Source organism: Sciurus carolinensis, chromosome X (genome assembly GCF_902686445.1).
Source record: "Sciurus carolinensis chromosome X, mSciCar1.2, whole genome shotgun sequence".
NCBI lineage: Eukaryota > Metazoa > Chordata > Mammalia > Rodentia > Sciuridae > Sciurus > Sciurus carolinensis.
Window position 1 is genome coordinate 47,474,173 of NC_062232.1, and position 15,002 is coordinate 47,489,174.

Here is a 15,002-nt window from a genome sequence, read left to right on the forward strand (position 1 = left end):
GTGATAGGGAAAACAGCAAACAGACTCAAAGGAACAGTGAAGAAAAAGCTGAGAAGGAAATTATCTTGGGTTAATAAAGACTCCAAAGGGCCATCACAGTTAATGGGGAAGTCAGACTGCAACATGCATGCCTAGGATCAGATGCATGCTCAGAAAGAACTAAGAATACCATATGCTTGCATTGCTGGAAGATCTACAGGCTCCATGTAAGTAGGAAGAAAATGCTAAGGCAGAGCTCTGAATGCTATGACCTGACATAGCATTGAAGGAGTATCCCAGTTCAAAGCCAAGCAAAATAGACCAGGAAATTAATATTATTTTTCTCTTACTAGCTCCAACTGATTGAGGAAATCTGTCAGGTCATTAGATGACCAAAGAAAGAACAAAGTCTTCAGTGACCACATGTGAAAAAGAATATGCTATTTGCAAATACAGTTTGGAAAAGTCACTAAACAAAAGGGTAACTGCAGCTCAGCAATCAACAACAGCAAGCATTGTGGGAAGAAGAGAAACTGATTCTTGAGTTCTCACACTATTATATTCAAAATGCTCCCTCCAATTCAACTAAAAATTACAAACTCTACCAAGAAACAGGAATGTATGGTCCATTAACAGGAAAACATAAATAACAGAAAAGCAAGTCATTTCCATTTTCTGGGCCTAAGTTTCCTCAGGATATATACAATAAGGAGTTAAGGTGACTAGTGATTGCAAACTGGGTCCTATGGAGTTAATTTAGCCTATAGATTTGTACTGTTTGACTTTTACTGTATTTGTTTTAAATTGTTAATTACTGGTTAACATTTTTAAACATAAATTCTTACATAAAATCTAATTCTTGATGTTTTCTCTGATATGTGGATGCTAATTCATAATGAGGGGCTAGGGAAGAATAGAAGTACTTTGGATTAGACAGAGGGTACTAAAGGGAGGGAATGGAGGTAGAAATGATAGTAGAATGAATTGGACATTATTACCCTGTGTGCGTATATGATTACACAATCTATGCAACTCTACATCATGTACAACCAGAAGAATGAGAAGTTATACTCTGTTTATGTATGATGTGTCAAAATGCATTCTAATATCATGTATAACCAATTAGAATAAATTTTTTAAATGCAAAAAAAACCCCAAATTCTTGGTTTTTCTTGAAAAATTAGAATATCTGGCTCCACTGATCTTCCCTCCCTCTAGACCCCAACCCACCAATGAGAACCATCCAAGTCACTTGTTCCTTATTTATAGGGCATAGAATTTCCTGTGAGATATATGCCTGCACTTACTCCTTGACACAGACTGTTTCTTCTAGGTAAGTTACCTGCCTGGCCCCGGAATGTATCTTAAATTGGCCACTACTAGTCAAGACGAGTTTTTCCAGTTTTAAAGCCACTGAGTTTTATAGTGGTGAACAGCTTTTCTCAAGGCTCTTCTTGGCTGCAAAAAGAGACACTATACAAATAAAAACCAAGTGACGCTCTAAACAGTGGTCTTCCCTGTGAACAGGAGAGGTTGAGTTTCTGTGACTTATGGTATCTCTATACAAAGGCAAGGAATGAAAGTAATAAAATGCTTCAGTCACCCTTTCATCTCCCTACTTCTAGGCAAGCCAGAAACCAAAAAATCTAGAATTTCTTTTTTTTATTGTTATAAATGGAAAGTATATATCCCACTCCTGAAAGCATCTGGGCAGGATCTTTACTTTCTGACCAAATCCACAACTTGTCACACAAGACCTCATCTCCCATCTGTTGTGTGTCCTATACACTGCCTTCAAGTATGCAGCAAGCTCTACCAAGGGCATCTTCAAAGCCCAGTTTTCTTTCTTGTAAAATGAGAATAATTGGTCTTCTGTAAATTCTTTGTAATGTGTCACATGCTGCTGAATTGAGGATGCTGCTTGATTTGTGTATCTAATAGCAGAATTTAAGCAAGAATCTAGGTTTCTCAGATTCTACATCTTGTTTTAACATGATCAACAACATGTAGGGCTAGCTCAGAACCTCATTAAGCACTATTGATTACCAATCTGGAGTTTGAATTTTCACACAGAAACAATATTTCCAGGTAGGGGATGGAGATGACTCAGTATTTCAATCATCAATTTGACCTAATGATCTATAATGTATCCATTTAGTATAAGGTTAGGAGAAGACTTTCTCTTGTTACTATACTTTCTCATTCATTTTGTGCTAAATAACTGAAGATTCTACTAAATCTCAGCTAATGATGAATCTGGATAAATTAGACAACTCCTATGATGGGAAGGTACAGCAATCTGGGAAATCACCCATTCACCTACCAACTGTATAACACTATTGATTCAATGGTTTAATGGGACCAATATCTATGTCCTACCTAGACATGTCAGAGTCTGAATACATTCTATAGTGCTTCAGAGTTGAAGTAGAAAATAAAAGCCTATGATCATTTACCAAGTGGTAGAATCATCACTCAATCTCAGGTCTGCCATTTCCTAATCTAGGTAGCTCTGTTTACACAAAACTATTCTACCCTCAACCAAAAACAATGTAAAAGAATGAAGATAATAATTCTATGTTTAGAGACCTAATGGAAAAGTGCCTCCATAACTTCCAACATGTAATCCCTTGGGTATTATAAAATATTACCATAAATATAAACCTAATCTTGGGTATTATACAATATTACCATAAATATAAACCTAAAGATAAATACTCACTCATGAGCATTGGAATGTCTTCCTTGGAACCAATACTTATATCATAATGCAACAGACAATACCATTTCTTTTACTGGTGACACCATAACAGTTGGCCTCTAAGGTTCCATGGTACTCTTCCTTAGCAATCTGAATACTGTTTGTTTAAATCAAGCAAGAAGTTTCATGAGATAAAAAATGCTCACTGTGCATATAATCTGAGGTAACATGGAATAATCTGAGGCAACATGGAATAATATTTTACACTGGTACAAACCTCTGAGTTATGATTTAAGTTCTATCGTTAATACTCCAGGTCTATAAACAGTATTCATTCTAGACTTGGAATTGTGCTCCTGATATAACAACTAGCCACATATGGCTACCGAGCACCTGAAAATGTTGCTAGTGTGAATTGAGATGTATTGTTAAAATACACACATGATTTCAAAAATTCAGATTTATCATTGATATTTTTATAGTGGAAATACATATATTATTTTGAATATAATAGGTTAAGCAAAATATATATGAAAATTAATTTCCCTTGTAACATTTTTCCTTTTTTAATGTGATTACCAGAAAAATTTAAAATATACTTGTGGCTTGCATTTGTGGCTCTCATTACATATTCTATTCTCTGATAGAAATATAATGACCATGCTTCATAATCCTTTATGCACAGTAAAAACATCTGGAAGTTGTTTTTAACAACATAATCCTTTATGCACAGTAAAAAATATTTTTAAAGTCTAATTTCTGGTTTTCAATTTTGAAGATTCTTATTAAACTAGCAGGGATTCTGGCTTTTAGTGGTTTGTTTCTTGCTTTTTTTTTTTTTTTTTTGGAGGTTTATTTATTTACTTATTTATTGCTACCCAAGTCATTTATTTTGTTTTACAGTAAGAGTTAAGAACTCCTGGATAGTTGCTATATTCTATACCAAGTGACTGCTAAGGAGGTATGTCTGGAGGAACAATCCCATGGTCTTGGACTTAGGATTATCAATAATTGTTCACTGATATTCAGAAGCTTGACTGTCATCTGCCTTCCAGAGCCATCCTGATGTGCTCAGTCATTTTTCCTCATCCCTTAATTTACTATTTATTATAAAAGTGATGTTTCCCTGAAAGTAAAATGCATTTGGTTTTGGGTATGGTTTAATCTTTCTTTTAAAGAGAGAGAAGTGCCAGTACAAGAGACACAAACTGTAGGCATATAAGGCCTGACACTAGTCCTGAAGGCTGGTGGTTACTGATATGCTCTTTCTGACTACCCCTAGAATTGATTAATTAACCAGCAAAGCTAAGCTGGGACACGGATGGCATTTTGAGATGCTGAAGAAAGATGCCACAGAAGCAAAGATGAAAGGATTGGATATTTTACGAGGAGACTTGTGAGAGAAGGGAATGAGAGGCCGTTTCATCTACTTCCATGCTTCTAGGCAGTGCCTTCACCTAAATCATCACAGTTAACATCCCTCCAAGGAAGGAGGCCCCTCTCAATCCCTAGAGCCAGTCTTGAAACATGGCACTTTTTAGACTTAATAAAGTGACATAATGATGATGTTATCATTTGCCAAGTACCTAACATGTGTCAAACACTGTGGTAGGTATGTCACTTGCATATTTAATTTCATTAAATCCGAATAAAAAATGTTTGCTGTCCTTATTTTTTACAATGAGGAAAGCAAAGTTTGGAAAAGTTAAAATTTTTGTCAAAATTTTAGTAAAGTAGTAAAGTTGTATCTCAGTTTATCTGAACCCAAAGTCCTGCTCCTTCCTTCATATCCTTCCTTCATATCACAGTATTATATGTCAAACTTGAGGCCAGTCAATCTTTAAGAACTCAAGCCCCTCTAACCTTTCATTTGGGGTCCAGAAGACTTAGTCATATCTTAGAGGAGAAAACAACAAAAAAAATGATAGGCTGTGGTATGGATAGTCATAATATGCCCTCATGTGCCTTTGCTATTTGTTTTGCCATGAAACAATTTGCATGCTCCATCCTCATTCACTATGACATTCTCGGGCACTAAGGAATTGTTAACACCATTTTGTAGATGGGGAAAATCAGAGCTTACAATAGTCAAAGAACAAATTCCAGCTCATGAACTCAAGGAAGGCCAGGAGCTGGGATACAAGGTCAATGTTCTTCTCTCACAGTACCATGCTAGTTGGTAACCCAGAAGAAGCAGAAATTGCTGGAAGCCTCATCCCAAGAGTGACTATTCATGGCCAGGTTCTTCATGGTACAATGTCAGAGGCCAAGGCCTTGTAAGCACTCACAGGATGGATGCTTCCATGCCAAGCACATCTTAGGTCCTAGACATTTGACTTACTTGCAAGCAGTAATGATCTGCAATCCATAAACTCTAGACCCTGAGGGAGGTGAGTATATATTCTTACACAAACAACTGAAGATATCCTGTGATAATATGCAGGGGTGTTCATACTTCCCTGGATGAGAGAAATAAGACAAGGGAAGCATAGAGAAAGTAGAAGAAGGGAACAGGTGGGAAGAGAAATAAGAGAAAAGTAAGTAAAAGAAAGGAGAGGAGGTTATGGGAAGGGTCTATAAAAAAGGATAAAAGAGAAGGAACATAGAGAAGAAAGCACAAAAAGAAGAGAGACAAGAAAGGTGATAGTTCACAGTAATTTAGAGTTAAAAGTGTCTTCAAAATCATCCAGGCCAACCCCAGAGGGGAAAGGCCCAGATGTGGGAAGTGATTTGTACAAAGGTGGGGAGAAAAGGAGTAGGGGTTGTTAATATAAGCAAGAGACAAAGGAAATATCTAAAATTAAGAAAAGATTAAAGGAAGTCCAGGTCCTAGACAGTGGAAAGAATGAAAGGAAGGAAGGCAGGCAGGGAGGCAGGCAGGCAGGAAGGAAGAAAGGAAGGAAGGAAGGAAGGAAGGATGGATGGAAGGATGGAAGAAAGGAAGAGAAAAGAAAAGAACAGAAAAGAAAAGAAAAGAAAGGAAAAGAAAAGAAAGGGAACAAATATGAGAAAAGTCACCAAGGGGGAAATGAGCAGAACAGGGGCTAGTGAAAGGGAAGCCAGGGACAGGCAGCCAAGGAGAAAGGAGAGGAGAGTGAAGGCCAACACTCACCCTCACAAAGCTGGCAGGAAACCATCCCTCCTCATCGTCGATCTGGCCCCACCACCAATCCTTGTTGGAAGCATCCAAGACTTTGATGACGTCGCCAGCCTTAAATGCCAACTCCCGGTTGGCCATGGTGACGTGATCCCATACTGCCTCAGCACTAACGATGGAATCTCCAGTGATCAGCTTAGGAGACAAAATGAGAATGTGTTCAGTCCATGCAGCTGCCTACATTGATTAGCCCTCCCCCAACACACAGGGCTCTACTACTTACGGGAAAATTTACATACTTAGTGATGAGGGATAAGGTGAGGGCAACAGCACTAGAGTATAAGCTTTGCCCGGCCACAAGACAGACAATGCTGTCAACTCTCCATTAGCCAGTGCATGGAATGATCCAGTGTGTAAATGTGAACTGTATGGGTGTCATGCTTTTATTCCCTATTCATAAACACCTCCCCCAGGAAAGAAAGGAATCTCTAGTTCAACTATCCTTGGTGCTTCCAGTAGCCCTCGGTCCAGAATGGGTAAAGAGGCTGATATTAATGGCTGAAATGAGGTTTAAGCACATTTGCTTTCAATTCTCTGTGCTCCACCTCTTTTCCTCCTCCTTCTTGGAACTGACCAATTGACAGTTGGTAGTATATTATTTATCCCCACTGTGCCCCTCCCCCTGGGGTAACAGACCATGACATTCCTCACACACAATGGACCCCAGTCCTACAGCCTCCTGCCTTCACCCACACAAGATACCATCCAGAGAGGTCATGGGTATGAAAGAATATGGCTTTCTGTGATGCCCTGTACCCAAGAGACTAGATGTTGGCACGGATTCAGTTAGTGATTTTTGTAACCATCCTATGAGATACAGTGGGGTTCTGGGTTAAATTTGGTATCTAACAGATGACAAAACAGAGCAATGCAGAAGTTTAGGGATGAGGTAAGTATCATCCAGCAATGTAGAGGCTGTGCATGGATTCTAATGTGTCATCAGACTTCATGGACAGCAGAAAATGCAATAACAGGAAAACACTGAGCCTACTGCCACATGAAAATACACATACATGCACATTCATGACATGACACTCAACTAAGTACAAGGACAGAGGTGGGTAATAGTCTGCCTCTCTCTGGCTACCATCCTGACCAATGCTATTTTGTTCTCTTTTTAACCCCAACTGTTTCAGCTTATATGGGCCATCAGTCTTCCCAGCATTTGGGGAATAACATTCTAGAACAGAGAATATATGGCCTGTTAGGAAGAGACTGGAGCACTCTCTACCCATCATTGAATCATTGAACATGTCCTTTAAAAGTCAGCTTTTCCATCAGCTTTCTTTGAGGAAGGACTACCATGACAAGGTAACCCTGGCTACATAAGACTGAAAACAAAAGAGTTAAAAAAAAGACAACAGAAACTACCTGTGGACTATGTATCCCCTCCCACAGGTCTGCAATACAATATACTAGCCAAAGTATAATCCTATAGTCATATAATTAATGTATAACACATCACATACATACACACACAACCTATCTTTTTACTTAAAGTTTACTGTTCATCAAGCCCTGCCTAAGGCATACTTCATTGCTCAGGATTCTAGACTTCATGTCCTCCACAGACAGTAAAGCATAGGGAAACCTCTTCAGAATGGATGCAAAAGAGAATTCCAGCAGAACTTTTTCTATTATCATACTTCGATTACCTTGTGCCTTACTGCATGTAAAATGTTTTCACATTTACTACATCATTTGATCTGTATTGAGTTGGGTTTCACTATCACCTACATTGTAAAATGAAGAAATTGAGGCTAAGAGAAGTGACTTGGCACTTTAGACAATAACATAAGGTATAAATTATGGAGTCAGGACTTCTGAACTCATGTGCTCTTACACCCATCAAACCATACTCCCAATGTCTACTCATTAGTTACATTGAACTTACAGAACTTCAAGTATCACACCATAAATCAGATGACTCCTTTTCTTGACACTGAAGAAGAATTTTTAGGTGGCCATCTTTAGTCACTGTTGTCCCTGCCCCTGAGAGATTCATTTTTATGTTGCTTTCTTCCAATTGCAGTAAAAAAGTCAATATCTCCTTGTTCTTGACTCATTGAAAAAAGAGAAATGCTAGTTGTCAGCCTTAATAAAATAAATCTTAATGGAGAAGTTTCCTTTCTCCTTCCCAAAGTGGGTACTAACTGGGAGTTGGTGAAGCTCAATAAGCGCATATGGCCCTCACTTAGAGGACCATTTGGGCTCAAGGTTTAAAGCTATATCCAAACATTTTAGTCAAGTGTCAAAAGAGTATCTTGGCATTAATTATGAACCTTCTGCTCCAGACACCATTTGTGATGCTGCTTTATATACCCTAGGTCCAGTTATATTTAATTTAACTGTATATACTCTTTACTTTGCAATCTTCTATTTAGTGACTCCATAATCGTTTCTATCAGCAGTAGATGAATCACACTTGTCCCCATTTAGTCCAGTTGACATGCCTTGGCCCTCAGGTCACAAGGCCCAGATATACCCTGGACAACACTATTAAAGGTTGAACATCCATAATACAAAGTTGAAATATGAAATGCTATAAAATTCAAACTTAAATTTTATATTTTGTATTTTTAGATTAGAGATACTCAACAAGGTTATCTATGCAAACATTCCAAAATCTGAAAACCTCTGAAATCTGAAATTACTCTGGTCTCTAGCATTTTGGATAAGCAATACCTGACCTGTAGATTCCCTATCTTGTAGATGAGAAAACTGAAGCTCAGAGGGGATTAAATAATTTGCCCAAGTTCATACAACTAATTAATATCAAAGAAACAATGCAGGCATAGTCTGGCTCTAGAGACACTGCTTTGAACTTATAAACTATGCAGTCTCTGGGTCTCAGACTGCACACCTATAAAATGAGCTATAAATGCCTGGAGAGTTGTAAAACAAAGCTGACAGGTCAGTGTACAGTGGTGTGAGAAGGACTAATCCAGAAGAAGCATGGGTATTATGGTTTGTTATGAGCTATCCATCCAAAAGCTCATGGGTTTTCCAATTTAGCAATATTCAGAAGTGAAACTATTAGTCCATGAGAACTAAAATGTAATCAGTGTATTAACCCACTTGATGGATTAATAATTTGAAAAGACTACTGTACTAGATGGTGACAGTAGGTGGATGGGACATGTCTGGAGGAAGTGGGTCAGTGGGGGCATGCCCTTGGGGATTATAGCTTGTCTCCTTGGCTCAATACTCCCTTTCTCTGCTTCCCAGCTGCCATGAGCTGAGCAACTTTCCTCTGCTATGCTATTCTGCCATGATGTTCTGCTTCATCTTGGGCCCAGAGCAATGGAGTTGGTCAAGAATGAACCGAACCTCTGAAATGGTGAGCCAAAATAAACGTCCTCCTCTAACTTATCATCAGGAACTTTGGATACATCAACATAAAGGTGACCATCACAATGTGGCTCCTGTGTTCTTCCATCACAAACACCAGCAGCACCAAGGGGATAATCCTCTCCAATCTTCTGCACTGTTTTTAAAATGTAAACTAAATCTGGGCTGGAAATTTGTTCCAAGTCTTCCTCTTATATACCAGACTCAAATTCAATTCACTACAAGTTTTTCAAACATTTTCAATTGGCTCATTCATTTTCCATTCCACATTCATCCAGTGAGTTCCTACTGTGTGCTGCTAGGCACCAATAATGAATGCACTTAAAGTATTCTGCAAAGATAGTTAAGGGCAAGCAAACCCAACTTCAATTCTTGGCTTTTCTGATTTAAAAAGTAGCAGTAACAATAGGAGGACAGGCACTAAAGAGTAAAAGGAACAATCCAAAATGAAGCTGTCAGTATGTAACAAAGATACTGTAAAGTGCAATTGTACAAAAGCAAACAAGCATTTGAAACATTTCAACCTTGTGCCTCAGTTTCCTCATCTCAAAAAATGGAATAATGTTTGCCTCATAGGCAGTGTTATAGGTAGTTTGGGCCAAGATGCTGGGTGTACAGCACCTACTACAGTGTCTAGTATATGCTGGCCTAGTACATGACTTCTGAGGAAAGAGAGAATATACATAGCAATTAGGATCTAAGAAAGGGCTTTTAAAATTTTTTTAATTGTAGATGAATATTTATTTATTTATATGTGGTGCTCAGAATTGAACCCAGTGCCCTCACACATGCTAGGCAAGCACTCTACCACTAAACTTGACAACACCAGCCTCTAAGAAAGGTTTTTGGGGGCACAGAAGATGAGACTTAAAGATTGACTAAGACTGTGACATATATAAAGGGAATGGAATAGTATATGAGGTAGAAGAATGACATAATACATGTTTCATAGATGAAGACCATGGGGAATTTGATAGGGCAATAGTAGTAGAGTTTAGAGAAGGTAAGGCTGAGAAGGGAAAGTAGAGGAAGGCACAGCTTCAAAGGTGGGCTACAGTCATGTGTTTAAGGGCATTGAATCAAGTTTGAAGAGAAGGAGGAGGTTAAAGTTGATTATGAGGAGGGGAAATCAATTCTAATCATGACCATTAAAAGCACAAGGGTATATTAGGAGAAAATGACTTTGAAGGAGAACAGATGACAAATTTGCTCTTTAAAGTGTTAAGCAAAAGAGGTCAGTAGGATATGAAAGTAGGTTTGAAGCTCAAGAGATGTCCAAGGAGATAGATATAAAGTTTTGGGAGTCAATGGCCCAGAAGAAACCAAGGAAGTTTGCCCTCAAAGAAAGGCCAGAAACCCAGAGAAATAGTGAAAATGAGAGATGAGAAACAGAAGAAGAATTGGAGGGAAAATATAAAACCTAAATGGAGCTGTCAGCATATTATTAGGATACCAAGCATTGTAATCTCACAAAAGCCAAGAGTAAGAGTTTCAAGCAGCAGAGACTGATTAACATTATCATATAGTACAGGGCTATATAAAGAATGCCAAGGAAAGGCCATCTTGGAATGGCTATACTAAGGACTTTAATTTTCTATTCCCAACCAGGCTCATGTCCCTCTTCCACCAAAATCCCTGGTTCCCAAATATCCCCCTTCTCCATCCTGCAAGCTCAACATTAAGACAAGAGATGTGCTTGGTTACTCTAGGAAGGTACACAAATAGCTCTAGGTCATGGGACAGCACTTCTGTGACTTCTAATAAAATGATTTCCAAACTCCAGGGCATTTGGAGGAGGTATACTGGGAATAGAACCCGGGGAACTTAACCACTGAGCCACATTCCCAGTCTTTTTTATTTTTATTATTATTTATTTTTGAGACAGAATCTTGCTAAGTTACGTAGGGCCTTGCTAAGTTGCTACAGCTGCCTTTGAACTTACAAGCCTCCTGCCTAGGCCTCCAGAACAACTGGGATTGCAGGCATGTGCCAATGCACCAGGCTCCAGGGCATTTTTGATGTAGCACAAAATATGTTGGCTCTTACTAAGACTTATCAATGAGTGGGGCACAGTGTTCCCTACCCTCACACTAAAGACACTTTTGAATATTAGAGGATTGAGAGAGAAGAGTCATAATATCATGCTTAAAACTGAATGAGATTCTATTACTTTTTAGCAAGATTTCCCAAGATCATGAAATATTTTGTTCCACTGAAACCATTTTAACTTGGAAATAAATATCTGGAGGCATTAGGAGTTTGAAATCTAAGGTTTGTCTCTGGTCAACAAGGGATGTGTCTACAGCTGACTTGGAGTTGCCAGTGGGCCCAAAATGAGGGTGAGAAGGGAAGGAAGAAATGAGAAAGAAAGAATATGAGGGAAGAAACAAGGGAAGGCTATTGAGGAAAGACATTCCTAGATATTGAGTAAAGACATTTCTTTTATAGTCTCAAACTGTACAAGGATGAACATCACCATTTCTACTGAAGAGAACTTGTGGGATTAAACAAGTAGCCCATTGTCACCTACATAGTACATAGTAGAACATATTTCAATCTCCAGTTGGCTTCATTCTACAACTGTGCTTTTGCCAATCCCTCATGGAAGGGAGAGAGTTAGATCAGTCTGCCCTATAGATGACCTACACCAGTAGTTCTTAATCCTCTGTAGGGCTTGTTAATTCAGATTGCTGGGTCTCAGTGTTGTGATTTGGTAGATCTGAAGTGGGGCTTGAGATCTTTCATTTTAATCAGGTCCCCATCTGCTGCTGCTTGTCCTGGTCTGGGGAGTACAAATAGGAAACCAATTGCTACAGAGGTTCTTCCCTAAATTGAAAGAGTACTTTCAACCCCTGATGCATCTTTCTCCCCAGGGATCTTCCTGCCACCAATAGGTTGGGCTCCCTTCCTTTAGCACTCCCAGTCTATCTTCAAGGCCTTCCCCAGTGATTACTATATGCCTGAGAAAGGGTATTTAGTGTCATTTAAGAAGCAAGCCTTGGGCTGAAATTGTAGCCAGTGGGAGAGCACTTGCCTAGCATGTGTGAGGCACTGGGTTTGATCCTCAGAATGACATAAAAATAAATAAAGGTTACAAAATAGAAGCAAACCTAATAGTAGTCTGTGCAAACATAGTGGGGGGAAACAGGATCACAGCCCTCAGTTTACTAGAGCTATACCACCTGCCTTCCTCTTCATGCTCTTGCTTGCTATCTGAGCAGTACAAACCTCAAAATAAATATTAATTAGCCTTGGTGTCTGTTAGAAATATTAGAATTTGAATATCAAGAAGGGAGATTTTTTTTAAATGAACCACTATGTGTTGCTTAGATAGTAAATGTGCCTCTTGCTTCTGAGAAGCAGAACATCAGGAAAAGGAAGAATGTGATGGGGGTTTACTTCTCTGAGGTTTTCTCAGTTTGTTGCCTGCTCCTTTACTCTCAGAAGACCCCTTCCTCAACAGCTAAGCAAAGACAAGAGCAAAATTATTTTCTTTGTTCCCATTAAGCATAACAAAAACAAGTTGGAGTTTTATGTTGTTCCCTAAAAGTAGCTAGGTATCATTTTAATACAGCATTGTAAATAGACTGGCTATCTTGCCAAAAGTGCTGAAAGGTAACCACCCTTCATTTCTAGAAAGAAGTAACACAAGTTGCTTCATCAACATCTAGGAAGCAATATAGTGTACAACAAAGCCTGGCATTGACTACTGGAAGAAGTTCTGCCAATAACTTACTGAATGACCTTGGACAGGTACCTTTCCCCTGACTCAGTCTATTTCTTTATCAATCAGGTGACAGACTGAAATCAGATATATAACCTCTCAAATCCCTTCTAGTGCAAGCATTCTATTGAGGTTAACACTGCAGCCCTGCAAAGGACAAAGATTTCATTATTGCAGTTTAGTTATCTTCATCCTGCTTTAAGTTTGATAGGGTGGTTTTTCTGGTTGTTGTTGTTTTGTTTTGTTCTCTGCTGAGGAAATGAGAATTTGGTGTTGGCTAGTCCATTCTTGAAGATAATTCACTCAGACTCTGTTGGTAACACATTAAATCCTAGGCTAGTGCCTGTGTTTTCCCAGACTGGCTAGGAAAGCCAAGGCACTGATTTCTCACTTCAGCCTTTGTCTGCCCCATCAAAAGTCAATAGAGACACTAGGTATGATGGCACAAGCCTGCAATTCCTGGAATTCCAAATTTGAAGTCAGCCTGGGCAGCTTATAAAATAATAATATGGGGCTGAGGATGTAGCTTAGCAGTCAGGATGTATAAGGTCCTGGGTTCCATCACTAGTATCACACATGCATGCACACATGCACACACACAAACACACAATGTCAATAGAGACCTTTCTTTTTTGTTCTGTCCACTTATTCCCAAGAGAAATAATCTTTCACATACTAGCTCTCACTTGCCTGTAGCTCCATACTTCTAACTGCCTGCTACTACCTCCAATAAAACATGTAAAATTCGTCATATGAATTCATCATATTCCCCCTTCCCTAATTTTTCCCACATCAGAAAACTCTACTGGACCTATTTTTTTCCTTCTCATTTTTCTCTCTCAGATATGACCCTTTCTCCTTACTTAGAACATTACTGTTCTAATGTCTGGCTCTCATCACATTACGTTACCTCCTAACTCAACTTCCTGCCCTCCCACATGTCTCTCTTCCTCAAGCTACTCTTTAATGATGTATTTCTAAAAATTTCTTTGCTGGTGTCACTCTCCATGCTCAAGGAGCTCCGTTAACTCCCTGTCATCAATTTCTCAAAGTTTTTCTTTTAACCTAGTACCATCTCTGAAGCCCTTGCCTCTAGGCAAGGACCTTCACCTTCCTTTTGTGCTCCTGGTGATAGAACGTAGGCCCTTGCACATGCTAGACAAGTGCTCTACCTTTGAGCTATACCACCATCCCAGATCTTCTATTTTTGCCAAACCAAGTCTCCTATAAGCAGATGCAATTCTATCTCTGTGCCTCTGATTCAATCATACCCTTAGCCAATGGTTAAGTGCAGGGACACTAGAGCCAGGATTCCTCTTACTTGCTGTGTGAACATGGCCCACCTGCTCCTTAATCCTTTTCCTGATGACTCAAGTCTATACCCTCTCTCCTTCTGCCTCTTTCAGAAATTTCTATTTAGGGTAAAAGAAAATAACCTGGAGAAATGTTGTCAACCACATTTTAAGTTTCTAAATAACCAGAATGCACACTTGTGAATGGTAGACTTAAAACATCTGCTTCATTCACAATGAACAGTATTGTTTTCAACTTCTATCCAAAGTTCTATGACCTGAGCCCTACCTAAAACCAGGCAAGCTTTCAGGCAGATCACAGCAACAGAATTAGGAAGTCTGTCAGGATGCAGAATGTTCTCTATGGTCAAAGAAATTATTTATATAATAAGAACCCAGGTGGTCTATAGGTCAATCCATTGTTACCAAGATTTATGGACAGGTAATTTATGGGTCATACTGGTTTCTGCTTCAGATCTGCACATGTGTCCAATGGTCATCAGACAATGGAACAGAGATACCAGGTAAGAAAGAAACTCAATATTAATATACAAAAATTATTAGAGTTGGTTTTTCTTTTCTCTGCGTCTTAATAGTTCACATCTGGTTGGTTCCAGCTTCAATCTGGGTAAAGTTAGACCCATAACTAACTTCATTTCTGAGCAGAATAAATGGCCCTGAATGTGCTAAAAGGAAGTATACAAATATCTGTTTTCAAGACACAAATCATCTTTTTTATAGTTTGGGTGTGTGATTTGTGAGTCATTAAGGCATCAGATTTCTTTAATGTCCCATCAT

The 15,002-nt window shown here is 38.9% G+C and overlaps 1 protein-coding gene across 7 annotated transcripts in view; it reads right to left on the reverse strand.

Moving 5' to 3' along the window:
* Arhgef9 (Cdc42 guanine nucleotide exchange factor 9) overlaps positions 1 to 15,002 on the reverse strand; it is a 266,710-nt gene that overhangs the window by 95,416 nt on the left and 156,292 nt on the right. For all 7 annotated transcript variants that reach the window (XM_047536786.1, XM_047536788.1, XM_047536791.1 and 4 more), the window contains one exon: positions 5,793 to 5,972. In XM_047536786.1, coding sequence (XP_047392742.1) covers positions 5,793 to 5,972 — 180 coding nt within the window. The remainder of the gene's footprint in view (positions 1 to 5,792; positions 5,973 to 15,002) is intronic.